Here is a 27,443-nt window from a genome sequence, read left to right as displayed (position 1 = left end):
TTTACCACAGTTCCCTGTCCTAGGCCAAGCAGGGAGACAGATGGTGTCAGCTCTGTTGTACTCAAACACCACTGAGAATTGGCTATTGTTTTCTGGAAGTCAAAAGCTGCCTTAGTTCAGCATTTTCATGGACTCAGCTCCAGCTTGGGCTGTTTAAGGAACAGCTGGGAGCTTGTTGAGTTAAGACAACCACTATTAAAATGAGAGGGACAGCTGAATTTAAGGCCCTGGCCATACTATGTACCAAATTGAGCAAAGTTTTTTAAGTAACTCATTCAGATTTCATAAGGATTTCAGCTATAATGAATATTGTTTCTAAGACTGCTTTCAGTACTGAGCTACTTCTGTATTGATGAAAAAGTCTGGAAAAATATTAACCAAATAACAAATGAGCACAGATTATTCCAGTGCTGTTCTTTATAAATAGAAGAGTTTCCAGCTGAAAATAAAATGGGCTCTGACTGTATTTAGTGCATCCATAACCTTACTGGACATGAATATATTGTATAGAACTCATCTTGAGCTGCTGGGGTTTGTAAACAACTATTATGTATTACTGATGAATAACACAGTTATTACTTTTCTGTATATTCTCTTGTTTATCACCTTTGTTATATGGGAATTAAAACTGCTTGAGCAGGCAATGACCTTGTGTTTGTGTCTGTGTGCAGCCATGACTGGATCTGGAATAACACTGAGGTAATAATTCACAGCAGTACCCACCTCTTCTGAGGAAACAATGCACAACACAGGGGAGTTGCAAACACGAGACTAGAGGAGACAAAACCAGGTTTACAATATTTAGGTGCTAAAACAGAATTCAAAAATCTTATACATGATTTAAGTAAAAAGCTTGTTTTCTGTACACAGTGAGGTAAAAGTTCCACAAAGTGCTTTGTAACTTTTATTTCTCACTGCATTGTACCTTATGAAATCATTACCTACAAACAGCACTAAATGTTTCAATATAATGTTCCCAAATTTGTCTAAATTTACCATTTGATGTCCTTACAGTGCTTTACCTTTGTGTGCACGACAAGAGAAAATGCCAGAACACAGCAAATTAAACCCCATTAACCAAATGTTTCCAGAGTTATCACCTTCCAGGATGAGATTCCACTGACTGTTTAGAGGTAGCAGCCAAAGCATCTTTTCTAATCAAGCTGCCACATTCCTTTTTTTGCCACTCCCTTTCTCCCCTCCCTCTGCTTTTCTTGGCAGCTCCTTCCCTGCTAACGGCTTTTTAGTTTTTAACATGATATTTTATCAGTTACAGAGATGGAAATAACTGCTGTGCCCTCAGTAACTCTCAACCTTTTTTCCTTAAAAAAAAAGGCAAATATTGCTGCATTCTTAAAACCCCTACAAGTATCTCTTAAGATAGCAGACCCAACCCAAGGAAACTACTTACCAGAATCCAACTATTCCAACCTGAACGGGAGCGTTCATCCAAGGAAATTTCTGTTGAAATAAAACCACACACAGTGAGTATGGACTCTTTTCTTCCAGCTTCCCACCTTCCTGGAATTCTTTTAAGAGATACATTGCACCTAAAAGACTCTGAGATGTGAAGGCAAAGCCCTGACCAGTGTGGCTTCATGCTGAGCTCCACTTTGGGAGCCAAATCCCTTTGGAGAGCAGCAAGGAAATTCCCAGGGGATCCATATACACAGTGATCCTAAGGAAGTGTCAGAAACTCCAGTGAGTAAGTTTGTTTGACTCAGGACCTGCTCCTGGGCCTTTGCTTTGGGTCTCACAAGCCCACAGTAGCATCAGAGCTGAAATTTGGAAGTTTCCAGGTGGTGCTGCCCCACCTCTGCAGGGCACAGGGAATTCTGCCCAGGCATTCCAAGGAAGAGCTCAATCTGGTTACAGCTCCTTCCCTTTGGTGGCATCAAATGGTTTTAACCTGCAACTGGAGCCACCAGCCATAAATAAAGGAGATGTAAACCTGCCTCTCTTAGCCCTTTCTCCTGTCATAGCATTTCCTCTGATGTGCAGGAACTCGTCCCTGTAGCAACACTCCAGTTCTGCAAGAGTTCACCTTTCCTTGAAGAAAAGAAGGGTTTGAGGACTGGGAAAACCAAGCTGAAAAAGCAACACATAACCCACATGCCTCATTAATTCTGTAACTTTTGCAGAACTTGAATATATGCCAAGAATTTTTTTTTTTGCAGGCTTTAAAAATTATTTAGGAATCCACTCTCATTGGTAGAATTTTAGTTAAAATTCATTACCAATGAAGTAAACCCAGAACAGTTCAGTGGCCACTGCTGCCTCTTGCTCCAGTAAGAGCAGAACAGACTCAGCTGCTGCCATAAAGACACAAAGGGAATTTTAAAACAAAATAGCTCATGAGGTAAAAATCACTTGAGACAGTTGATGGTATTTTCAGTGAAGATGGTGTTTCTGCAAGAGGAATTTCTCAAGATATAGAAGTTAGAGGGAAAAAATGGTGAACAAAAGCTGGGCACTGTTTGAGAGTAGAAATGGGCAAAGGAAATGTAGAAAGCTCAGGAGGACAAAGCTCAGGGCTGAGGGAGGTCACAGCAGTGTCTGAGGCAGGGAAAATGAGCCTGTGTGGAGCAAAACTTCTCCAAAGCCTGAGGGAGAAGAAACAATGTAGAAGACTGCTTCTCTTTTCTTTATTTTTTTTTTCCTGGAGTCAATCTGTAATGCAGAAATGAGTGCAGGAAGAACTGGGCAATTCAGCAATAACCTGCAACAAGAGATAACAAGTGGAAACAGAAAACAACAGCAAGAGTGAAGAGTGAAGGCAGCAGAGCTTTGCTGTTCTGGCATTCCCTAAACACCTCCATCTGACCCTCAGCTGAGATAAACTCACCCCAAATTTTCATTTTATGCCCTGGGAGAGTCCATGTCAAGAGGAGGTGAACACGAGCCAAACCCTGCAGTGTCTCTGAGAAGGGAGGGAGGGGGATGCAGTGCATTGCAGGGGAGTGTGGGACCCAAGGGATTTAACAGAAAAGCCCCAAATACAATTTTATAACTGAAAAGGCTGTTGGAAGGTGCCCTGAGAGGAATAAATGGTTTTATGCCTTTGTCAGAGTTAGTCACTGATCTGAGAGAAGTGTCTAATACAGACTCCATAAAGAACATGGAGTTTGTGTGCTGGAACATTTTTTGCCAATTTAATCTGAATTCCAGCCTTTATTTTTCAAGAATGTTAGCAGGCTGCACTAATACAGAAAGATGGGGAGGAAAAAGTAACACTGGGAGGTCAGAATTAAGAACTGGAGTTGCCCAGGGAACAACATAAAACAATAAAATTCAAATGCAGGCTGCACACCCCCACAAAGAGAGAAAATGGAGAAACTACAAGAGAAAGAGCAGAAGAATTCAGTGTGTTAGAGAACTATCATTTAACTCAGGAAGAAGGCAGTTCCCAATGAATTAGGATTTAATTTCCAGATGTCTTTATGACATTTTAGTGGTTAGTGCAAGCAGAGAAAACGGAGAAATGATAATTAAGCAAACAAAAGCCATAAGGAGAATCAGCTTTTCTCTAACTGCCTCCTTTCTTTGTTGGATACAGAAATCTGTCAGCTTTCCTATGTCTGTTTTCAAAAAAATAAATAAATGAAATGACAGTGAAATTAGGAATGTGTGGAGGACTTCAGGGCACAAGACATTCAAGAACAATGCTTGAAGGAAAAGGCTCTCTGTTCTGGTTTTGTAACAGCTTTGAATACAGATTTTAGCTGCAGATTGAAAGATCCCAAGGAGCTTGTTTCAAGGATGCATGAGGAAACTTCTAGAATCAACGTGGATGTTAATACAATTTATAGAATAGAAGAGAAACTGTAGCTAAAGGTGTGTAAGAGTAGAAATAGAAACTAAAACTTTAGTGTTGATTGGAATTTTCATACGTTTATATGAAAAAAACCAATCAATTTCTTTAGGAGAAAAGTTACCTGTAAATAAAATCTATAAAACCTGTGCAAGGTTTTGTAAAGAGGATCCTCTTTATGGATCCTCCTGTGCAGCAGGTAAAATAACCTGGTTCTGCACAGAGCTGGTCAGGAGTATGGCCACAGGGATAATGAAAATAAACATTCTGCAGCCCAATCAATTACTGCTATGCTGCATAATTACATAAACAGGCCCCAAAGCTGCTGCTGAAACCAATGGCAAAAAAAAACCTTCTACAGATAAAAATACTTCTTCAAGGCAACTTCTTTTTGAAGCAGTAAATATATGCTTGTGTTCCAAGAACATTCTTGAGGCATCTTCTAGCAGTAACTTCTGGGAATGTTGTGAATTCACACCAATGCCTTGGTGCAAAACCCTGTGGGAACGTGGGGGATGAGCTGGGCTGCATGACCTACATCTTATCCCAAATATCAGAGCATGACAGGCTGCTCTGAGACCAACATCCCAGCAGCATTTCCTTCTCTCTGTCTTACTGCAGACCAGCTTTCTAATTTCTTTTATCATTTCACAACCATTTACCTATTTTTTGGCCTTGTGTGTTGCTTAAGAGGCTTTGGCAAGCAGTCAGGAATAATTTCCAAGAGTGGTGGAGAAGCAGAGGCCGAGGGTAGTGAGTTAATAAAGCAGGGTGGGGATGGTGGTGGAGTGCTGGCATGGGATGGTGCTTCTCAAACTCCATGAGGACATGCAGAAGCTGCTTGTTAAAAATGCAGCTCATTCCTTAATGGGTTTAATGCTAATCTCTACCAGGTGTTACCACTGGCTACCTGCAGAGCAGTGTTTCACCTGGATTCAGTCTCTGAGGCTGAGGGACAGGACAGGATGGTACCAGAGACCACTGAGTAGTCACTGCAGAAATCGCTCATTTTGGCTGATCTGAAAAATTCACAATACCCTTATGTTGATTACACCACACAAAACCAACAGGTATTTGTCTCCAGACTCTGAGGATTGCTGCAACTTCTTCACAAATGTCATGTATTTGCCAGCTGAGGCAACAGCTTTGTGACATTTCTCACATGTCAAATACATACCAAATAATTTTTCCCTAAATTTTTTTAAACAAGGGTTAATTTTCCAGGCAATACATTCTCAGGAACATCACAGTATCACAAGTTGTGGTGTGTTTGGATGCCCTGCAGGCTCACTTCTTCCAGGAGATAAAAGCAGCACACACTGATTCTTACCCTGAAACTCAAATGCCACGTTTCCTGTTTTTACACTGTGAGCGAAAATGTTTTCTGTTAAAAAGTGGGAGGGAAGCAAAGCACTTCAGGGAAAAAGAAGTTTTAAGATTGGAAGACAATCACAGAATGGTTTGGGTTGGAAGGGACTTTCAAGACCATCCAGCTCCACCCCCTTCACTATCCCAGGTTGTTCCAAACCCTTTCCAACCTGGCCTTGGACACTTCCAGGGATGGGGCAGCCCCAACTGCCCCAGGCAATCTGTTCCTGCCTTTTAAATACAGGAACATCTTCAAATGGGGTGTGTAACTGGGTAATCTCACTCTGCACAAGAGACACAAAGGCCAGAAGCAGTCAGAGATAAAATTTAAACACTTTAGAAAGCTTTATCTTAGACCAACAAAACTATTCCAAACAAAACATTCCCCTGCTTGTCCTCCTTGTCCCCACACAAACTTTTCCAAGGCAGGGTCTGGTTTTTTTCCTAATTTTTCTAACAGGAAGGAGACAGATTTTCTTGGGCTTCTTGGGTGGGTCTCACAAGCAGAGGCTTTGCCTGGAGCTACCAAATAATTAAATCAGTGATATCAGCAGTGAGGATGAAACTGCCTTTACTGGTAAAGAATTAAAGGGTTCCTCACCTGAATATTATTTCCCTTGTGTTAGACAACCCTGTAACTAATTCCATGATTGTTCTTTTCCCTCTCATGCTCACACAATGCAGAATGTTGATTTAAGTAATGGATTTATCAACACCAAGGGCTTGACTTCACACTACATTAGCATAAAAAGAATATAGGAAATAAATCATCTTTGATAAAGATTGCCCATTCTATGCCTGCCTTACACTTTACACCCAGTAAATTTTAAAGGATCATTTTCAAAAGAGATTTTTACCATCATTTTTGTTTGCAAACTCAGATTGCTACTACAGCAGATAAGCAAAGCCTCCTTATTGCTATCTTGAGAAAACCAGCATTATTAAAATGTTCTTTTTTTTCCCCAATAAATTGTATTGCAAGACTCAGTACAAGGAAGGTTTATTTCACAGGAGGAAATGTGCATTCTAAGAGCAACTATGACAGTAACAAGGATGTTCCTATTTTCTCAATGTTACCTTGCACTGTGACAAAAGAACCAAGTTATCTCTAAGGCAGAAGGAAAGAGACAGCTGTTAAGCAAGTTCTACAGGGATGTCCTCCCACAGTGTTTGGGAGGCAAATATGAAGATTCAGGAAGTATTTAAAATTCATTAAAATATTAACTTAGGGTATGAAATACATAGAGATTGATTATCTAAGACTAACCTTTAAAAAGGCTTTCTTTTCCAGGGTATTCATTATGAATGGAGGAATTGCTGCAAATAAGATAAAAAAGGGCATTAACCTTGGAGAGAATGGCACTTTGTTTTCATTTTCTGTTTAGCTGAACTAATGCCATAACACAATTTCCACAGCTTTTTGTCATTCATTCACTGAATTTTCATTTCACATTGCCAGCTAGATTGGTATTTACAAAGGTGAATAATAAAATAAAATTAATAAGTAAAACCTGCAATTTCACAAGTAACTAAACCTGAGCTCAGTCATTTGGCACTGGCAGAGCACCTAAACCAACTCCAAGCAAGTGGAATTTGCTCCCATTCCTTTGCTCTCTGCATATTTTCTGCAGAAGCATCCCAGGAGCTTCCCTGCTGCAGCTCAGTGAAACACACTGAGGATGTTCCCACATTTCCCTGGGGAAGTTCTAAACAGAAAGGCAAACACTGCCTGGGGAGCTGCAAGGGAATTTGAACCCTGAGGAAAATCTCTTGGATAGAACAGAATCGCCCTCTCACAGCAGGGACTGATGATCAGAGTGCACAGGATTTATCCTTACCCATGCCAGGAGCAGCCATCAGAATCCTGGATATCACCACCTGGGCAATTGCCTGCTGAGCTGCTTTGGATGACTCACCCACTCTTCTTCCATTCTCATCCGTGACAGGAATTCCAAACTTGATTTCCCTGTTGAATAAGGGGTAAAAAATAAAGCAGTGATGGATGCGAACTTATTTTTTCACCATTTTTTGTCACCTTATCTTTGTTCCTTAAAATTGCCAACTGAAAGAATTGGGTGGTTTATTTTATTTTCTAAGCGAGTCTGTTTGTAACATTCCTTGGCACAAGAAAAAAATCCAAAAGGCAGAGAAAGATCAAGGAAAAATATGTTGAGAAGTTACCAACTGAATATTTGTAACAGCAATCTGCTGCTTGAGTCTGGTCACAGCATTCCAAGGGGGAAAAAAAGGAGATGATTTTCTGTGTTCCACAGAAGGGAGAAGACCCTTTACACATTAATTCAGAAAAGTGGAATTTTCTGGACTGCTCTGGAAGTGGAGCCTGTCCTATCTGACAGCTCATGGAACACAGGAAGATTATTTTCACTGAGTTGAAACAGAAGGCTCTGTGAAAATTCCCCCCTGGCATTCTAGTCTGAGCTGTCATTTCAACCATGAAGAATATACTTGAAAGTATAAAAGGAGGCACAAACCAAACTATGTTTCTGTGACTGAACTATTCTCTATTAGATCTTTTGCTCAAGTGCAGGGTTAGGTGTTAAACTCACACTGGCAGAAAACAGCAAATATCCTCAGGACTGCCTTTATTCTTCTCTTCAGATTTTACAAAAGATTAAATACTACCACTTCCATTGTAAAGTCTAAATATTCCCTTTTCTGCCCAGAACCCTGTGTTTATAACAGGATGCTTTAAATTTGCTTTTCCCTACTACTATTCTATTCCTGGTCAAATCACAACACAGAAAAAAAGTTTGTTTCTGACAAGCTGCACATTTTTGTCACCTCAATGATTAAACAGAACTGCAGAGCCTGACTTCTATGACTAAGCTCTGCAGGTGGGATTTCAAGCACCATTTTTGAAATGACTGTTTTTCCCAAGTGTTGCTGCTATTCAAAGATCCATGTGATCAAAGTTTTGAAGGAACCAGTAATTGGTTTCTGAGATCCAAGACTGAAGAACTCTTTGGTATTTATCTGAAGAGAATTATTATGTTCTATTTGATAGCTGTTACAAACAACCAGTCAAAACCTCATGCATGAGGTTTCTGCAAGGTTCTGAAACAAGCTAAAGATACAAAATGTGCTTTATTTAGTAACTTGCTGATCTACCAACTGAAAAACATCTTTTTTTCCAGCATGAGTGATTTTTGTTCTTTTTCCTACCTTTGTCTCATTAGTGGAATATTGATGCAGTTGGCAGCAGCAACAGCAGCAAAAGGAACAAACCTCCCTACAAGAGGCGAGACGCGCTGGAAAACACAGAGAGAGGGGAGAAAAAAGGAAAATAAAAATGTACATAATTATTATCTTTATTGAAATGCTTCAGCTGGTAGTGACAGACCAGATTTATTTCCTTTACATTAAAATCCAGTGAAAACTCACTGGTGAGGCAGAGGTAGAACAAGCTTCAAACAAGAAATAAGTCAAAAATGCTTCTCTCAGGAGTGAGCAGTGGCAGGAGAGTAACAAAACCATTCTGAGTTTAGTAGCATCACAGAGAAGTGTAATTAAAACTCCAATTAATTTCCCAAGTGCTATTAGATGTCTTGAAAGGTGAAAAAGAAACTGGAAAAAAGGCACCTTATCAGACAGAGTCTGCATGAACCTAACATGGGCTGTTTGACAGATATGCATAAACCCATCTTCACAGGGAAAAAATAAAGTTGGGATCTAAAGAAAGGAGCAGCCATAACAACTCCACAGTGGGAGCTGTGCATGACACAGATACAGCAGAGGAGAATGAGCTGTGAGCTCTTCACAGGACATCACAGTTTAGTAAGAATAGAAAAAAAATACCAGCAATACCTTAGCTAGGGAATTAAGTCCTAAAGCTGTAGCGACAGCAGCTGTGGTGGCAGAAACATAGGCAGTTCCCAGCTGGCTAAAACAGAAATGAAAATGTTTGTACATGCACAGCTACATTGAAAAACAATTACATTTGACACACACAGTTATGCCCCCCCAGGAGTTAAATAGGATTTCCTGTGCTACTGCAATAAGGTGGGGATGGAAGATCTAAATGGGACACTGAATTAAACACTTTGATTTCACTAGTAGTAAAAATCATATTCAAGCCACATTGTAATACTGAATCAGGTTCTGCTGGTTGTGCATTGCTGCCTGTTCAGCATTTTCTCAGGTACCTGAACGAACACCTTGAAGGGTTAGTTCTTTATTTAATTTCCTAATTGCTTAACCTAGTAAAATCAGTTTGGATTTCCAAGGCCATGTCTATAATAGTAATTAAAATCAACCATACCAAACCCCATACACCCAGACCAGCTGTGCTGCAAACACTCAAATCCAACCCAACCTGCCCCAAACCACACTTTACATACTTCCCAGCTAGGAGGTGTCTCTAGATGCTGGAATTCACAGTTTGCTCCCAGACATCTTTAAACAAGTCAGCCCCAAAACCAGAAAGTCAAGTACTGCAATTCCAGTTTTCTATTCATAGAATCATAGAATGGCTTGGGAGGAACCATGAAGTTCATTCCATTCCACCCCTGCCATGGGCAGGGACACCTTCCACTGTCCCAGGCTGCTCCCAGCTCCATCCAGCCTGGCCTTGGGCACTGCCAGGGATGGGGCAGCCACAGCTTCCCTGGATAACTGTGCCAAGGCCTCACCACCCTCACAGGGAAGACTTTTTCTGTTTATCTAACCTAAATTTCCCCTCTTTTAGTTTGAGATGTCTTGCTTTCTGCATTTATTTAATCTCTTTCCCAGACATCAAGTAGAAACAAGCACAGCCCAGCTGAAGGAATCTCTTTTTGTAAATGAACCCTCAGTGTGGTGTGAGCTAGCACTGAGAATGTTGCACAGTGACACAACTAAAGGCCCCCACAAAATATCAGCTTAGAAATATCCTGGTAGGACACCAAACTGATGAGGAAAACTTGCAAATGTTTTGAAACACTGACTCCTGTTAAATCCTGCTAAGTGCTCTTGATCAGAGTGCTCAGGCTTGTCTTTAATGGCAGAAATGGAATTCTCAGCTCTGCCCTTCTCAGACTTCTCATCTGTGCACATCAAATTAATAATTACTACAGTATGAAAAACTTATCCCTGTCTCATCTCAAACTTTAATGCCCAACCATTTTCATGTACACCAGAGAGCCATTTCTACTCATCAGAATGATGAAGTTTAGTGCCTTACCCGACAGTGATGGGGGCATCCCCACTCCTGTTGGTGTAGTTCACTATAGCATTGAAGGACTGGTTGATCCACTGCCAGAAAAGCACCGCTGGTGTCGTTCTTAAAAAGAAAAACAATTGTTATTATTGTTATTAAACTCACAGTTGAAGTAACAGCACAAGAAAATAATGACAAATCAAGAAAAGCCACTGCAAGCAGTAACCATGCAGAAGTTCTTGCATGTTTGAATGCAACAATACAGTCAGTGAGATACTGATACTTGATAGTCAGAGTTATTTTAGAAGAAGAATTAAAAAATCACCTAGTTTTGAACCTGAATAGCAATGCCAAGAAAAGGTAGAGAGCTTCTCTTAGTGTTACAGATAATAACAGAACAAACAGTCTGCAGGAGGCAGTGCTTGGGAATGGGCACCTGTCCTGGGGGTTTGATTCATACTCTTGACAGCAATTTAAAGCATACACACATTTTATAAACACCATCCAAAACTGGGGGGTGTGTCAGGAGTTTGTACAATCTCAGCCTCCAAAAGGCTGCTGCTGTTGCCTCTGACCTCCCACCAGTTCCTGCATCCTGTGTCAAAAACTGAGGCTGCTAGGAGAGCACTGGCTCTGCTTCAGAGGGCTTCACTGTCCTGGAGATTCCAGAACCACTGAGGAAATGCAGGGGAGCTGCAGAAACTCCACAACCAATGGCCATGTGTACAACAGTAATTAAAATCAACCATACCAAATGGATTGAAGCATTCCGAGTACTCACGGGGCAGACAGAACATCCTGCATGCCAGTAAGGCTGGAAATTCCCAGGGATCTCCTTCTCTTTGTCTTCCACACAGATGGGATTTTGGAACATTTCCCAGTTTGAGGGAAAGTGGGATGGTGTAGGAGAAGGGCTAAGGACTTATCTCAAAACTACTTCTAGAAAGAACCGTTAATCAAGGTCAGGGAGTGAGGAGAGAGAAGAGGAAAAGGAAGCAAAATTTCACATTTAAAAATATTTACAATAAATCTTTTGACAATAACATTGATTTTCACTTCTCTAATTCTCTCAGGCAAATGTTTTATGTGTTTTACTGCCCTCTCTCACCTGTAGAAGGTCATCATGCAGCCTGTGATAGTCATGTTCATGGGCACCTGGGCAGACATTCGGCCGATCACGAACATCTTCTCCCCAGTGTCAGGGTGAAAGGCTGAATCATAAATGTATTTTGCTTTCCACAGCTCATCTTCTGTCAAGCCAGGTGCCACAATACCTTGTCTTGGGACAGGTTAAGAGACAAGACAACAGCAAAAAGAACAAGTGTTATAAAATGCTGCAAATGCCCATGAGAGGCATCAGAGGATTTGGGGATGTTCACCCTCAGTGAATGGAGACTCTCAGATAGCTTGTAGAGATTTGTCAGCTTTTAAATGGATTGGTGAAATAAAAAGAATTAAAACAACCAGCAGTGGTGGTGCTGGCTGAGTCTATTTACTCAAAGCTGCACTCTGTTTTAGAGCTAAAATGTGGAGCCAAAATCTCTGAGGTCATTAGTGTGAAAGGATGAAAATTCACTTTGAGAGTATTTAAGAAATCAACTGCTCCAAATGCTACACATAAGAGGAAGTTTTAAGCTTTGTTGTCATATTAACTACCTTCAAAATCAGACTCTTCTGTATTTCAGAACCCTTAAGAGGGACATAACTTCCCCATCCATTAGCAAATTTGATTAAAAATAAAAGGGTTTCAATCTCTGAAGTGGGAATAAGCAGTTACAATGAATACAGTGTTTTAAGTATTTCCTTTTAAATATTTCACCATGCACCTAGCATTGACTTGGACTTTTTGGGACCAGTAGTAGAAGTAGTCAATGTCATACCTGTAATCATGCACAATTTTTCTTGCCTTTTCCAGTGTGGCATTGGATAACAAAATATTCCTGGGGTCTGTGACAGTGAAGAAGTGCTTGGCTCGTCCAGCAAAAGTGCTTTGATCCCATCGAGGCTCCTTGATATTAATATTTAATGAGATAGATGGTGCCATCTTCAAAAGCTCTGCCAAGAAAACATCAACATTTGCAATTCAAAACACCACTCATTTCCTACTGTATTTAGAACCTGCAAGATGAAAACTGGCCACATTTAGAGTAAAAAACCCAGAGAACAAACACCAAAGAATTTGCAGAACAGGGGTTTAAAGGTATAAACCTGCAGAAATGCTTCTGTGTCCAGTGCCCCAAAATGTTTACACATTATTTATTACATTTGTACAAATACCTGAGGATGAGGCAGATGCAAAGGAAGCACAGAAATTTATTAATAAACAGACATACCAAACAACAGTATATTAATCAGAAAGTGCTTTACTTCAGTGAAGAATTGTTTGTTGAAAATGATGTATTGAAGGGAATGAGAAGTCAACTATTTCAAGAGATGCCTTAAGTCCTATAAAGTGCAGTGACAGATGAAATATTTAATAAAATTCAGTTAACTTCTCTGGAGTAGCAAAACAAACCAAAAATTAGGAAACCAATTTATTTTAATAAATGTTGTTTCTCTAAACCCATGTTTTAACAAAACAGAGATTATATAATTCAACAATTGCTACATTAAGAACACATGACCAGATCTCCTAATGATACTTCAAAGATGGTTAAAGAAGTACAGTGAAGGACACCGAAGAGTTGTGCATTTATGGGGCATAAAGCTCAAAAAAGCAAAAATTACTTCAGGATGACTAAGTTTACTTCAACATCTAATGAAAAAGGACAGCCCCTCCACAGCACAAGTGTATGGATTTTAACTTTCTTAAAAGAAATTTCTGCAACATATTCAACCACCAGTGGGAAAAAAAATCCTCCTCCAAATAATGCTTGTTTCAAATGGCAGAAAGAATTTGGATCTATATAAGCCCATTTTTATATATTTATAAATAAAGATTCAATTTTAGATGAACTTTAAGGTCCCTCCCAACCCAAATCCTTCTGTGATCCTATGATATCAGAACACTAATAGATCTGGCAGGGGAAACTGATCTTTTCCCCTTTTCTCAGTGACATTTCCCTCACTGTTAAGTTCATTATTGTACAGCACAGTTTATTAGCAGGGTTATTTTCATGTGTACCTCTCTCAACCAGGCACGCTGCAGGATGAACACAGAAAAAAGACTCAGGACAGATTTGGAGAACAGATTTTTCATGCACAGACTCTCAACGGGAGATGCTCCTTAGTTTCTTTTCCTTTTCTTAGAACTTTGCCATTAAACAACACCCTCCTGTGAGCAGTGCTGTGTTGTGAATTAATAGTCCATCTTCTGGTCTAAAATGGGAACTGCTGGTTTTGCAAAGCCCTATGAAGGCAAGTGCACTCATTTATTCACACCCTCTTTTCCACCAAAATAAAGATAAAAATCAGGACACTAGGGCTGGTAACTTGTTCTGTGACTGCTTCCTTTATTTGCAGGAAAGTTCAAGTGTAAATATTTTCTAATTAAATTATCCTTTTCATTAAGAAAGATTAAAGCTGCTTTAGAATGGCTTATGATAATCTGGTTAAAGCTGTCCAATGAATGCTGAATAAAACAGTGCATCCATAGAAGCTTTTTTCTTTCTTTTCATTCTGGATAATTCTTTTCATTCTGATTAGAATATACACTACTGGCTTCTCTGGGAATTCCCTTTATTTACTTCTGATACCTCTGTTCACAAAGCCAAGTCCTTCAGTAATAAGAAATCTAAACATTAAGGATGTGCCTTCACTGCAGATGGTTCAATTCAGGATTGTTGCAGTCTGAAACAATGAGAAAAGGTGAATGTACAGAACAGGAGATCAAATACATCCTGACTTTATCCCCTCCCACTTTATCTGCTCTGTGTCTGCTCTGATGATCCTTGACCCAGGTGTGCTGATGGAATTTACTATCTTGGCAGGAAACTAATGCAGCAGAGAGATTGTACTGGAGGGAAATAAACCCCTGCAGCTGTGTGATAAACCACCCCAGCTGGGGTGACCTGCTGGAGGCAGCTCTGGAGTCCTGCTGGACAATGAGCTCTCCACGACCAGCAGTGCCCTGGTGACCCAAAATGCCAACAGGACCCTGGGGTGCACTGGGAAGAGCATTTTCAGCAGGTCAGGGAGTGATGCTGCCTCTCTGCTCAAGCCTCTGAGGCACCTCTGAGCTGCTGTGTCCAGCTCTGGATCCTCAGGACAGGGAGCTCCTGGAGCAGGTCCAGCAGAGGCTGCGGAGCTGAGGAAGGGCCTGGAGCATTTCTGTGCCCAGCAAAGGCTGAGGGAGCTGGGGCTGCTCAGCCTGGAGAGTCCCTGGGTGTCCCTGGGTGCAGGGACAGGCTCTGACCAGAGGAATGGGCAGGGACCGAGCCAGGAATTGCCCCTGCACCAGAGGCACAACTCTGCCCCAGGCAGTGCCTGAGCCCTGGGACAGATCTTCCAGATGTTTCCATGCCTCTCCTCCTGCTGTTACCCATCCTAGCCAGACTCAGCTACCAGAGACAGGTCAGCACAGGTTTGGTCTCTCTTTCTCCTTGTAAATCTACAAAGCAGGCTTAGTGCTGCTGCAGCAGCAAAAAGCAACCTAGCAGGAAAATGGAAAATATCCATTAATTCATGTGCTGCAACAAAAAATCATGCTTGAAATGTCTGTTTAAAAAGATGGGAACAGAGAACATGGAGTTCACTATTACTAATCTTAATAAAGGACATTCAATCCTGCAGAGGATGGGGAGTGGGACAGCTGCCTACCCTGCAAAAGGGTTGAATCTCCTGTAAAAAGGGGTTTAAATTTCAGGTGACAGCTATTTAGGTACACAAACCCATTTTCTTCTCTCAGTGATGTGGCTGACCTGCCCTTTTAGCAGATAAGTAGGAACAATGCTGGTCTAAAGAACTCAAACCAGACAGACCCCCAGTGCCCACAGAGAAAGAGCAGATACACACAAGGGAGTGTAAAAGTTGAGAATACAAGATTTGGAGACAGGTAAAATTTGCAGTGAAGTAAAAAAGGTGGCTGAGCTTGCCAGTCACGGGACTCTGAATCACAGACCTGTTACAACAGTGCCTAAGAGAACCAGGGAATTTCTGTCTTGAAAACTCAGAAGTTTTCCAGCAAAATATTTTTACAACAAAAGCCCCATGTCTTGTTTTAAAGAGACTGCATAATGCTACTCATGACTCATCAGACCCCATTAGTAATGTGGAAAATGGAAATAAATCCCATAAAGCAAAACCATAAGCTAATAAGTGCTGATAGACTTCAAAGGGATCCCTTGTAAAACAAAATGTCCAACTATAAAGTAAAAGTGGTGACTGCACAAAAAAGGATTCATCAATATATTGTCTAACAGCCATAGTCATCATCATAAATTAGATGGCTTTTTTTTAAAGTTTCATTTTTTATTTAAACTGTAAAACTGTAAGAAAGAGGTGCAACACCCTCAATTTAAGTTGCTGCAACACTATTTTTACCTACCCGTCACCATAATTTTCAGATACAATTTCAGAGGGGAGCTGCTGTTTGCATAATCCATTCAAATACTTAATAATAAAAGCACTGGAATAAAACTATTTAAGATTTAATTATTATTTTAACTACAATGCTTTGTCAAGGGTGGAACTCCACTACTTTCAGTGATCTAATTTTCCCTCTGTACTAAGTGTGCCCAAGATTTAAGTTCTCATTATCTGTAATCGAATTGGGTACAGAAAAAATAAAGGACATTAGGATTAAATAAAACTTAAATAAATCCACATGAACCTTGAGATAAGCTGAAAGTTTGCAAAGGAACTGGAAAGCAAAAGCACAATAAAGACAAAGATAAAACTGTTTGTTTTGTTACAATCAACAAATGAAGGCAAACTACCCAACCATTAATTAATTAATTAAGGTGCCCATATATGTAAATACCTGAATTTATGGCTGCCACCTGCTGCTACCCAGAAAATAACAACTAAATCTGAAATAGGATAAAATTTCAATCAGCAGCACCTTTACTTTTAATGTGGAATCAGCAAAATTGCCCAGGCAATGCGCTCTTCTCCACAAACAAAGCCATAAACAGAGGATTTGGGAAACAAAATGAATTTTACAAACATCAGTTGTTGTAATAATCCACACTGAAATGTCACTTTGAGGCTGTGTTCACACAGGAGGATCAGCACTACTGGAAAGGATAAAGAATGACATCAAAACACAGGCAAACAATTAAAAACTCTTATGGAAAACGTGCAGTAAGGGAGAAGATTATCCCTATTTTCACTATTTCACATAACAGATCAATTAGGAAGGTATTTAACAGAACCACTTGTACCTGGAAACCCTGCAGCTGTTTTCCCCAGCAAATCAAATCAGCACTGAAGGCTGGACTATGCTCTCTGGCACATTCATATCTCTAAACCCTTTCAGTTTCCAAAGCAGAGCAGCGAATCCAAAGTGCCCGTGGAGCAGAGCAGCTAAACCCTGCCTCGTGCTGTGCTGTGGGATTGTCTGGCTGAGCATCAGCCGGGCTGGCCAAACCCTGAACAATGCCAGGGGTGGCATTCTCGTGACCAGGGACATTTTTTGGCACTCTTTGTCTCCCCAGGACTCACACAGAGGTTTGATTATCTGTGTGTGGCTCCTCCTATGTACCACATTTTTAGTCATAACTGATGGTGATAAAGTTTTTCCTCAGCACATGGCTGTGTTCTCCTCCAGTGAGGAAAAGTTGAGAGAATTGGGAATGCTCAGCCTCATCGTGGCCTTCCAGTGCCTGAGGGGAGCTCACAGGAAAGATGAGGAGAGACTTTTCACAAGGGTCTGGAGGAACAGGACAAGGGGGAATGGCTTCAAACTGAAATAGAGTAGGGTTAGATTGGATATCAGGAAAAAATCCTTCCCTGTGAGGGTGCCTAGAGAAGCTGTGGTTGCCCCAGGTCCCTGGAAATGTCCAAGGCCAGGCTGGACAGGGTCTGGAGTACCCTGGTTTAGTGGAACGTGTCCCTCCCTGCCCACAGCAAATTTCTTGCCATCTCTGATCAGGTGGAACCATCTGCCAGGTCACACTCTAAAGTTTAATACTAATATTAACAGGGGGGGATAAACTGGGGCTTCAGAACAAGTGAGAGTGGCCTGCCTTAACAAAATAATTACAGTCAAAACCTGCACAAAGTCTGATCAACAATTTTGGTACAAAGGCTACATTTAGATTTTCCACAGAACCAGCAATAACAGAAGACTTTAAACCTTGTTTAAAGGTTAACAGCAGCAGTTGCAACAATTGTACAAAATGCAGATTCAGGAGTTGTCAGGAGTTCAACTCTCTGCTGGTCCTTTACAAAGTTTGTCTTTTAAACATATCATTTGAAGGTCATGCAACCACTTTTCAAACCAAAGCAACAGTGAGAAGAGTAGCAATGACTATTTAATTTATTTCACTCAATTTTGAACAACCCAGATACTTGATAACTTATTTTAAATTGTGTTGCATGGCTGAACAATACAGATGGGCAAATGATCTGGGAAATTCTGGGCAACTTAAACTCATGCAGCAGTGCACAAATGATGAAATGCAGCTTTGCCACCTTCCTTGGAACCATTTTATTTTCTTATGTTATTGACACCTTGTATTTTAACCTAAGCTTTGAAAAACTCCACTCCAAAATTCCGAATTTTTGTCAGTTTCTTTACAGTATCAGCTAGAACTGGGACTAGAGTGACAGAAAAGGAAATTTCATGATGATGTAAGTGTGAATTCTACTAAAGAGAATTTCACATCCAAAAGCAGGGCAGATATAATTGTGATAATGCTCACTGTGACATTTGACTTCTTGGTGCCCAGCTCCCAAACTGCCACCTCCTGCTACAAAGCACGGGATGAGCTGAGTAATCCAGCTTAAAACAGAATTCCAACCAGCCTGAACAAATGCTGAAAGAAAGGTGTAACTTTGGTGCTGTCCTTTACCAGGACTTAGACCCATAAGTTCTGGTGAGGGAACAGTGCTCAGGTCAGATAATGATTCACAAAATCTTCTGGAGACATCTAGGAACTATTTTTTTAAAGAACAAGAGTGAGGCTTTTCCCTGAAAACCCAGTAAAAATAGAAGATACCAGCAGAACCTCTGTTTTCACAGAATCCTTTAGAATAAGAATAGCTCAAAAGTTAGAGCCAGGTGCTGCTGATATTTCATGTGCACTGGGAGAGACAAAAATAAGATTTGAGACACTTAAGGCCCTACATCTCCATTCTTTAAAGCAGTGCCTTAACAATTTGATGTCCAGCTGTCAGTGCCTTGTTCTGGGAAATGAGAGGCAGCCTGGAAATCCTGAGGTAGAGAAAAGTACCTGCTGCTAGAAAATGGGGAGAACAGCTTCTCTTCTTCCTTCTCTTTGTAAATCAAAGTGCCCATAGCTGCTTGTTTTTGCAGAGCTGAGTTCTTCTGAAGCATGACCCTTGCCACTTTGATAGAGAAATACTCCAGAGTCCTGTAGGCCTCTTTATTCCTCAAGTAACACATTGTTCCCTTTTTGGGGCTCCTTTGTCTGAACAAACTCAAGATTTTTCTTTTCCAATGATTAATTTTCCACAATGCCCACCCAAAGGGCTGTTATGTTGGCTTAGGAGAAAAGACAGGAAATAAACCTCCCTCTGATTAGGAAAAAGTGACCTGTTCTACTTTAAAACCACAGAACATTGGCAAAGCAACAGCAGAAAGGCAAATCCATGTTTTAATTGCTCTGGCAAAGAAAGGAACACAAGGCCTTCTCCAGGGATGTCACTCATGGCAGTTAATTAGTTCAAATGGGAAGAACTAATAGACTTTCTGGGGAAAACAGCACTTTTGTGTGGTGGCAAAGAGCACATGTGAGACTTATCAGGGTCTGTAAGCAGTGGGATTCCTCTATTTGCAGGACATTTGCTGCCACAGCTTGGAATAAGCAGCACAGCTGATGACTGGGAGTCTGATGCAATGTACTCACACCAAATGTTAAAAACACTTGCCAAGTTTTTCTTACTCAAGGCACCTTCCACCAATAAAATGCCTATTTAAATCACCAGGGGGGAAAAAAAAAATTGCCTGCACTGTGATTTTTCCTACTGCAGTCCTAAATGGAATGCTGGAGATGGCAAAGCATGGCAACACTACAAGATGCTTGGTTTTTCTCTTCTTTTTTTTTTTTTTTTTTTGCTTATAAATGTACATCCCACTTGTAGCCTAGCAACAAAAGCAGCAGCCAGGGTGAGACGAGCCTGCTGCTGGGGCTCTCTCCTCAAAACAGGAGCCATCTTTGGCGTGTAACTTGACCAGAGATTTCATCATTCTGCATTAAAGCCAGCTCCAGATGTTAGAGGTACCTGCAGCCAGCTCAGCTCTGTCAGCTTTGCTTTGCCACCTCCTCTCCTCTGCACGAGGCATGTCCAGAGACGCTGCATGTGTTCAGCTCATCTCCACATTCATGAGAATAAACCTCCTTTGCTAACCAAGGTTAGTGCAACCTCTCATTTCAGTGCTGACTGCTGCAAGCTTGTTTCTGCTCCTTGTGTTTTAACCCCCACCAATAAACTGCAGTAGCTTTGGCTCTACCCCAGGTGTGTTCATGGCTCTCTTATGTACTTTTCACTATTTCATTTATCTTTTTCTATCCAGGTGATATTTCAATTGCACATTGGTACAAAGCCAATCTTCACCCCGCCCAGTCGTATAAATAATATAGATTATTTATAATTCAATAAATTAAAAAAATATTAATACTCATATTTAAAATTCTGTCTCTGACTGCTAGGTGTCTGACCTTGGAGTTATCTGGCGATTTCCTCCCCTGGAAGTGATGATCCTGCAGCAGGGAGCCTTGTCTCTTGCAGGCCTGGAATCGGTGCCACTGTCACGCAATCCCTGTGACACAGACAGCGCTGCTCAGGGGACAGGGACAGGTTTTGGGAGCTGGTACGTGTGCAGGGAGGAGGGGGCTGTGACAGACAGCCCCACACTGCCAGCATCCAGCTCCCACAGGGACAGGGTGGCACATGGGGCTGGGAGCCTGGGGAGGTGACAGGGGTGACACACAGAGCTAGGCCCTGATGGATGCAGGGGATGACACACGGGGCTGGAGCTTTGTGGAGGGGACAGGGTGACAAAACAGATCAGGGGCTCTGCAGGGTAACGGAGATGGGGCTGGTTTTTGTGGAGGGGCCTGGGGTGACAGACGGGGCTGGGTCCCTGTGGAGGGTTTGGGGTGACAGACGGGGCTGTTTTTAGTGGAGGGGCCTGGGGTGACAGATGGGGCTGGTCTCTGTGGAGGGGGCCTGGGGTGATGGGGCTGGGTCCCTGTGGAGGGGCCTGGGTGACAGACGGGGCTGGGTCCCTGTGGAGGGAGGAGAGCTCACAAACAGATCAGGGCCTCTGCAGGGCTAACAGAGGTGACAGATTGGGCTGGGCTTCTGCGGAGGAGCCGAGGCGGCGACACTGAGGGGGCCTGCTCCCCTGTGAAGGGGACAGAGCAACACGGGGCGCTGGGTCCCTGTGGAGGGACTGAGGTGGCAGATGGAGCTGGGTCCCTGCCTGGTCAGCACAGTACACAGCACTTAGGAGCGCCACCGGCTCCTCCGCCCGTCCCCGGCCGCAGCCCATCCGCGCGGGGACTGCCCGGCCCCGGCCCCGCTACTCACCCGGCCCCGGCCCCGCGCCGCTCTGGCCCCGCTGCCCGGAAGAGCCTCGCTCGCTCGGCGCGGCGGGCGAGGGGCCGGGAGCCGCCGGGGCCGCCTGGCTCCGCCTCGCTCCGCCCCGCCGGGGCCGGGCCGGGCCGGGCAGGGCCGTGCGGGCAGCGCTTGGGGCCGCCCGCGCTTCCTTCAGCCCCGCTGCCCTGAAGGCCCGGGGGTGGATCGTGTTTCTCGCACAGTTACTGCTGTTAATTATTTAATGGAATATTTAATGGAATTTAATGGAATGGCGGGGACCCGCTGGGATCGGCAGGGTCCCACTGCTGACCCCCCAGAGCCCCACCAAGCCCACCGTGTGCCGAGAGCGTTTGCCAAACAAACGCTCCTTGAGAGGTCTCTTGGGATTCTCTGTAGAACCCAGCCACCCTCTGAGTAAAGAACCTTTTCCTGATTTTCTTCCCTGACACAGCTCCAGCGACTCTCTCGAGTCTATCACTGGTCACAGAGGGCAGAGATCGGTGCTGCTCTTCCTGAGGAAGCTGCAGCCCATAAAATCACAGCATCACAGAATCACGGACTGTTCTGAATTTATGGGACCCTGGAGGACCATCGACTCCAATCCCTCAGTACGGCCCCGAATGGCCCATACAGGGACTGCGGTGAGGTCTCCTGTCAATCTCCTCCAGGCTGCACTGGATTGGGATTCTTGTTTCAGGGTTATTACCACAAACCCAAGCCACACGAAGCCCCCAAACCTGACGATGAGGGACAATAAATTGCCACATGTGAGGACAGCACAGCTCAGGAGGCTGCTGTGAAGGGCGCTCAAGTACGAGGCTTGTCACAGCGCCCGCACCTGAGGGAGGAGATAAAAACTTCATTAGCAGCCAGATAAGGAACATCCACATGTCACTGTCATCCCCTGCTCACAACATCCCTTCCCCAGCCCTGGTGTGTGCTGTGGGCACTGGGAATGCAGCAGCTCTCAGGGCAGGACGTGTCTTCATCTCTATTTCAGCAATTCAGAGCTGCTGGCACCCAGAAATGATGCTCTGGATGCAGCTGTGGAGGAGGAAACCTGCACAGGGACAAACGGTGGCCTCCGCACTGCCATTTTCCTTCTTCCTGTTATTCCCAGAATGGCTGGGCTGCTGTGACAGTGGAAACACTTTGAAACTTCAAACCTTCTGGTTTGTTTTTTTACTTCCTGTGAGGTTCACATCAGTGCTGTGCAACGTGGAGGAGTGGCAGCTGTGCGAGCAGAGCAATCCTGCTCTTCAGCTTATTGCAGGACACTGAATGGGAATTTTATGTTAAAAAGCCATGACTTTACCCAGGTATCAAGTGTTTGTGGAGTTGCACTTATTGAAGAAAGCTTTGCTGTTAATACTCAACTTCTATGAAATTATATATATCTATTTCATAAAATAGAATTGTGTAGGCTGGAGTTTGTTTTCAGTTTTTAACTGAAAGCCAGCTCAGTTCATAATTTTTAATAAAAAATTAAGAGTCAACTTTCATTCTGACACAGCCATATCCAATCTCAGATGTCTCCTGTTCTATTTCCCCTGTGGCTCCACAACTTAAATCTTAGAGATATAAATATGTCAGTTGCAGCTGCAAATATACCAAGTGAGAGTCCATCATGAAAGAATAAAAATTGGCACTGATATCCTTGCACTGCACAATGAAATTTGTGCACAATTCATATATTTTCCTGCTAATGTCTAATTATTTTTAATCTTGTTGGTTGGCTCCCAGTCTCTGTGACCAGTGACAGATCCAACACTGATACATCTGTGGTGGTATCAGGCCATAACATTTGTTGCTAAAAAAACATGGCAATGACTGAACAGGAAAAACACCTTGTTCAGGAAATGGAAACAGCTGGATGTTGTGCAGAGAAATAAATTTGTTATTGTTGGGTATAACTGGGATTGTTTTGTATGGTTTGCATTCTGAGGACTGATGTGTTCTGCCTGTAATAATTTCCTTGTATCCCAAAGATGCAAACTTATAAATCTGATTTAAAACCACATGTGGACTTTTCTTCATGTCACAATTGAAATTCTGCTTGCAGAGTATTTAATGTGGATAAATGAATGCCTAAATTCTTTCTCTGAGTCACTACATGCAAAGCTGCAAGAGTTAATAGTTTGCTGTGTGCTCAGTGCAGATGGTTTTGAGCAGCCACATAACTTCTCTTTCACTGGACGAGTCATTTCTCCCATTGCTGAGTAACAAATCTGATATTTTGCCATGAATCCTGAGAAGCTCAAGATGGCTCTGAGCAATCACCAGCAGCTACTCATGAGCTACAAACTGAAAGGCAAATGGGTGAATATGTGTAGTCACAGACAATATCTGACCTCTATGTCTTTCTTCATCTGCACTAATTTTCACACTAAAATGTTTTTGTCTCCACTAAAAATGTATGTCTGGATTAATGAAATAAACCCCACCCCAGCTCCTTTTGAAGCATTCCTTGCCTCAAAAGCCTCATTTCCCAAGGGATATATTAATAAATCTACAAACTCCCATGTACATTTGTTGAACTAGGGATGAATTTGACCATCTGCATGTTTCCACCTGGAAGAATTCCCAGACTATTACAGGGCAAATTCTTCCCTACACTGACCAGAAAAGGAGGATTTCTGTTCCTCCACAATTACTGCCTCATCTAAGAAACAAGCTTTATTGTATTTGCTTTCTTGTATTCCTAAATGAACACTGGTGTATTTTATGTTTTTTTCTCCATTTCAAATTAGCCCTGAGAATCAACTGAGTAAATGAAGAGCTGCTGCACATGCTTTTATGAACAGAAGTGTCCAGTAAGTGGCACTGCAGGACCAGGAATTTCAAACCCCGGGTTGAAAACAGTGCAGACTGAAGGGAAATGTGTGAGGTGTCAAGACTTCTCTGTTCCATGAAAAAAATAGTGGGGAATGATGTGATGATGTTCCCAAAGGCACATGCAGGGATCTGGGCTGTTTTCAGCAGCTGGATCAGGAATATGATGTCAGGAGCTGGCCTTGGCACCAAGCTGGCTGTTATCAGGGCTTTGCCAGAAGAAAGCAGCAGCATTTCTGGGAATGATTCATTAGCACTCGATGGGAGGTGCCTGTGAAGGCTCTGTGCTGGGTTTTGCTCTCAGGAGCAGAATGCTGGGCAAGGTGAACCACGTATATCCAGCATTTCCTGTGCTTTCCTGACAATGTAAAATACATTAATTTTATGTAGAAGATCCAAACTTCAGACTGGGGCATCGGTACACACTGAGAGAGTTCAAGGATTGTTTTTGTAAATGAGCCAGTGATTTCTGTGAGTCTATGGCAGTGCATCAAAAACCACCACCCTGTCTTCCCAGTCTCAGCTGATAGGGAATAAACGATTATCTTGGGAAATTTGATCAAACAGGCAAGTAACACAACATTCCTTGGCAATATAAATTGTAATGAAACTCTTATATAAGCTGATAGAGTGTTACTTACAAAATCACTTAAATGCTTTGGCTCCATCTGCAATATTTGAACTCAGTTCCAGGTTACTCATGCTCTACTGTGCCAAGCTAAATTAATGCATACTCAATTTTCCTCTTTCTCTAGATGCACAGTAATATTGGATAAGAATGGAAGGGAATGAAGATGAAAAGCCAATCTGCATTTAGAAGGGACATAAAGCTGTGTTTAAAGGGATAAACCAGCCTTTCAAAGGGGTTAGGAAGCCATTTCCTCTATGATGTGGCTATTTAATAAATGTCTCATGTGGGATCATTGCTGCCATGAAAGATCCATGCCAGCTCTCACAGCTCCTTCAAACAGACCTGACAATTTTTTTTCATCAGCATCTAGGGACCATATATTGATTAATCCTTTCACTTTCACCTCCTGAGCCTTTCTTGTGGCTTTATTAAATAGTTAAAAATATGAGAACAAGGTACGTCAGCACACTAATGACAAAATCTGTCATATATGACAAAACAGGACACCAGAGGACAAGTGGGCACATCACAACATGCAGATACACAACCAATATGGAAAAACCCTTGACACTGGGCCACAACCTGGTGGATACAACTGAAAGCTGAAAGAAGTGCCTAGAGAGAAGTGAGAGATTCATAGAGGCAGGAAATTCCTGGAAAGGTACGGAAATGTCTAGAAAAAACACAGAAGAGTCCAGGAAAACTACAAGGAACTCATAGAAAAATGATGGGAAATCCTTAGAAAGGAAAATTGGATTCTTAGAAAACTGTGGAAGAACCCCAGGAAAGCAAAATGTGAGTTCTGAAAAAATTTCCTACAAAATCCCAGGCAGCTGGAGGGAATTTTGTATGAAGTGAGGAGGAATTGCTATAAGGCAGTGGAGAAATCCTAGAAGGAAATGCACAGCTCTTAGAAAGCTGTGGGAGATTTCTAGAGAGCAGAAGGGAAATTTTGGAAAGCAGAGGGGAATTCCCATAAATAGTACACAATTACTGGAAAGCATCAGGGAACTTTCTACTGACATGGGACTTGTAACTTTTAGCCTCTCCTAAATGGAGAGGGCTGGTTTGATGGACGGAGAAGCGGCTCTGGATGCCTGTCTTGGTGGAGCTGAGCCCTGATGAGCTTTGTGGGAAGGGAGCAGGAAGAACTGGCTGCCTTGGAAGGCCCCTGACCTTGGGACAGATGTTGACAAGTGGATGATGAACCTCAGGGAACGTTTCCAGCCTGGGAAAGTACAGCCTGTTAGAGACTGTCTCAGCAACAGGGCAGGGAAAAGCCAAGGACATCAAAGCAGGATGCAAGGAGGGAGAAGTTACTCATGTTAGGGGGAAGAAAGAGTTCTGCCTGATGTGGTGGGCCTGGCAGAAAGGTTGGGACAGGATAACAGATCCAGGTGAACAAGGGTGAGAGTGGATTTGGGATAACATCATCGTTTGGGGCAGTTGGATCACAGGGTTTTTCAAAAGTGTGAATGGAAGTTACATCAGGAGGAGTGAAGCAGCCCAAGGCTTAGACCTTGATACAGATTTTTTTTGTTTGGAATATTGTTCCAGTGTTTTATTGAGCTTGGTAGGATGTCTCTGACTGCTGTCAAGCCCAGATTATGTGGTTTGACTTTGACAAGGAGCCTTGGAGAGGAGTTTAATCCCAGAACCTGAAGGTGGAACTGCAACATTGCAACAAGAGCAGGGCTGTGTGGAGAGCTGCAGGTGGAAAATGCTGCCTGAGACAGCAGAGCTGCAGGACTGGCACATTTGGAGTGGTCTGCTCCTTGCTGGATTGACCCTTTGTGCTGTGGCTGGACCTGCTGTGCTCTGTGGGCACCTGGTTGCGCTCCTGTGGCTCCTGTGGTGCAGCTCTGAAATGATGGTGACACTCTTCACTAGGAGTGAGAAGTAATGCTTCTAATTTTTGGTAAGTATTAGTTTAGTTATCTTTAATTCAAGGATTTGTAGCCTGCCAGTGGCAGGGCTGTGGAGCCTGACCACGCTGGATGTGTAATAATGTGAATTTAATAACAAAATGTAAAGCAAACTATTGTCTACTTGCTGTGGGTACCAAGCACACACTTCATCATCACGTCCTGCACCAGAAAAAACAACAAATCTGCTCTTAAATAGTTCTATTAAACATTTTTCCATCCATCAATCAGGGGCTGGGCTGGAATATGGGTAAGGATCTATTTGATGCTGGCACACAGCTCAGGAGTAAATCTGTAAGAGCAGCTTAGGAGGGAGAGTGCCACCTACCAAGCCATCTGCTGAGAAAATGGTATTATCTGCAGTCTCATCCACTGCTGCTAGCAATCACTGTCACACTCATTGGTGAAGAGTTTTGCTGCTAATATATCTATTTGTATTCTTTTTCTCCATCCCCTCAGAGTTAATTATTCCTCAGATTAATTTCATTCTAATGAATCATTCGGTATCGCTGGCTTTATTTCATCTCTGAGATGCTAATTAATATGTCAAAGCCATCTTTACCATGAAAAGTGCTGTCATTTTCTCTGCGACTTTTCTTTTGATTCACATATTCAGGTTTGTTTTTTTTTTCTGAGGGCCTAAAATGTCCAGTGTGGAGTGAAAGAATTAAAGCTGTATAGTAGTAAAAATATGCATATGCAAATAAAGCCTAAATTGAGAGGCAATGACCCACTCTGTATTTTTGTGCTGACTTACTACTTTATGAGCCATTTCACATAGTAGGCCCTTAGCAATCAGCTAAAGCTTTTATATACATGGACTAGGATATAAAATTACAGGATTACGTCCAGTCTCTACACTTGTCAGTGAAATGATCAGAAATTTTGAGGTATTTCACAATTTGTTGGTGTAGATTAGGTTTTAAAGAAAGAATCCTGTTAGTTTGCTGTGGATTCCCTGGCACCGTTCTGTGCCACAGGGATGAGGCAGTTGGAGGATGCATTTTCCTTTCCTTGGAGCTCTCCTCTCAGCTATAATTTATTCTCATCATC

At 42.4% G+C, this 27,443-nt stretch overlaps 1 protein-coding gene across 1 annotated transcript in view; it reads right to left on the bottom strand.

Annotated features, from left to right (window-relative positions):
• SFXN1 (sideroflexin 1) overlaps positions 1-27,443 on the bottom strand; it is a 32,989-nt gene that overhangs the window by 879 nt on the left and 4,667 nt on the right. The window contains exons 2-11 of the mRNA XM_058034925.1: positions 20,120-20,220; positions 12,215-12,389; positions 11,443-11,613; positions 10,359-10,457; positions 9,005-9,080; positions 8,363-8,448; positions 7,018-7,145; positions 6,447-6,496; positions 1,412-1,461; positions 724-771 (exon numbers count right to left, since the gene is read on the bottom strand). Coding sequence (XP_057890908.1) covers positions 724-771; positions 1,412-1,461; positions 6,447-6,496; positions 7,018-7,145; positions 8,363-8,448; positions 9,005-9,080; positions 10,359-10,457; positions 11,443-11,613; positions 12,215-12,378 — 872 coding nt within the window. The 5' untranslated portion in view covers positions 12,379-12,389; positions 20,120-20,220. The remainder of the gene's footprint in view (positions 1-723; positions 772-1,411; positions 1,462-6,446; positions 6,497-7,017; positions 7,146-8,362; positions 8,449-9,004; positions 9,081-10,358; positions 10,458-11,442; positions 11,614-12,214; positions 12,390-20,119; positions 20,221-27,443) is intronic.

The sequence above is a fragment of the Melospiza georgiana genome, chromosome 15 (genome assembly GCF_028018845.1).
Source record: "Melospiza georgiana isolate bMelGeo1 chromosome 15, bMelGeo1.pri, whole genome shotgun sequence".
In the NCBI taxonomy this organism is placed as follows: Eukaryota; Metazoa; Chordata; class Aves; order Passeriformes; family Passerellidae; genus Melospiza; species Melospiza georgiana.
The sequence above is the reverse complement of the archived record's forward strand: the minus strand, read 5'-3'. Positions and strand labels throughout refer to the sequence as shown.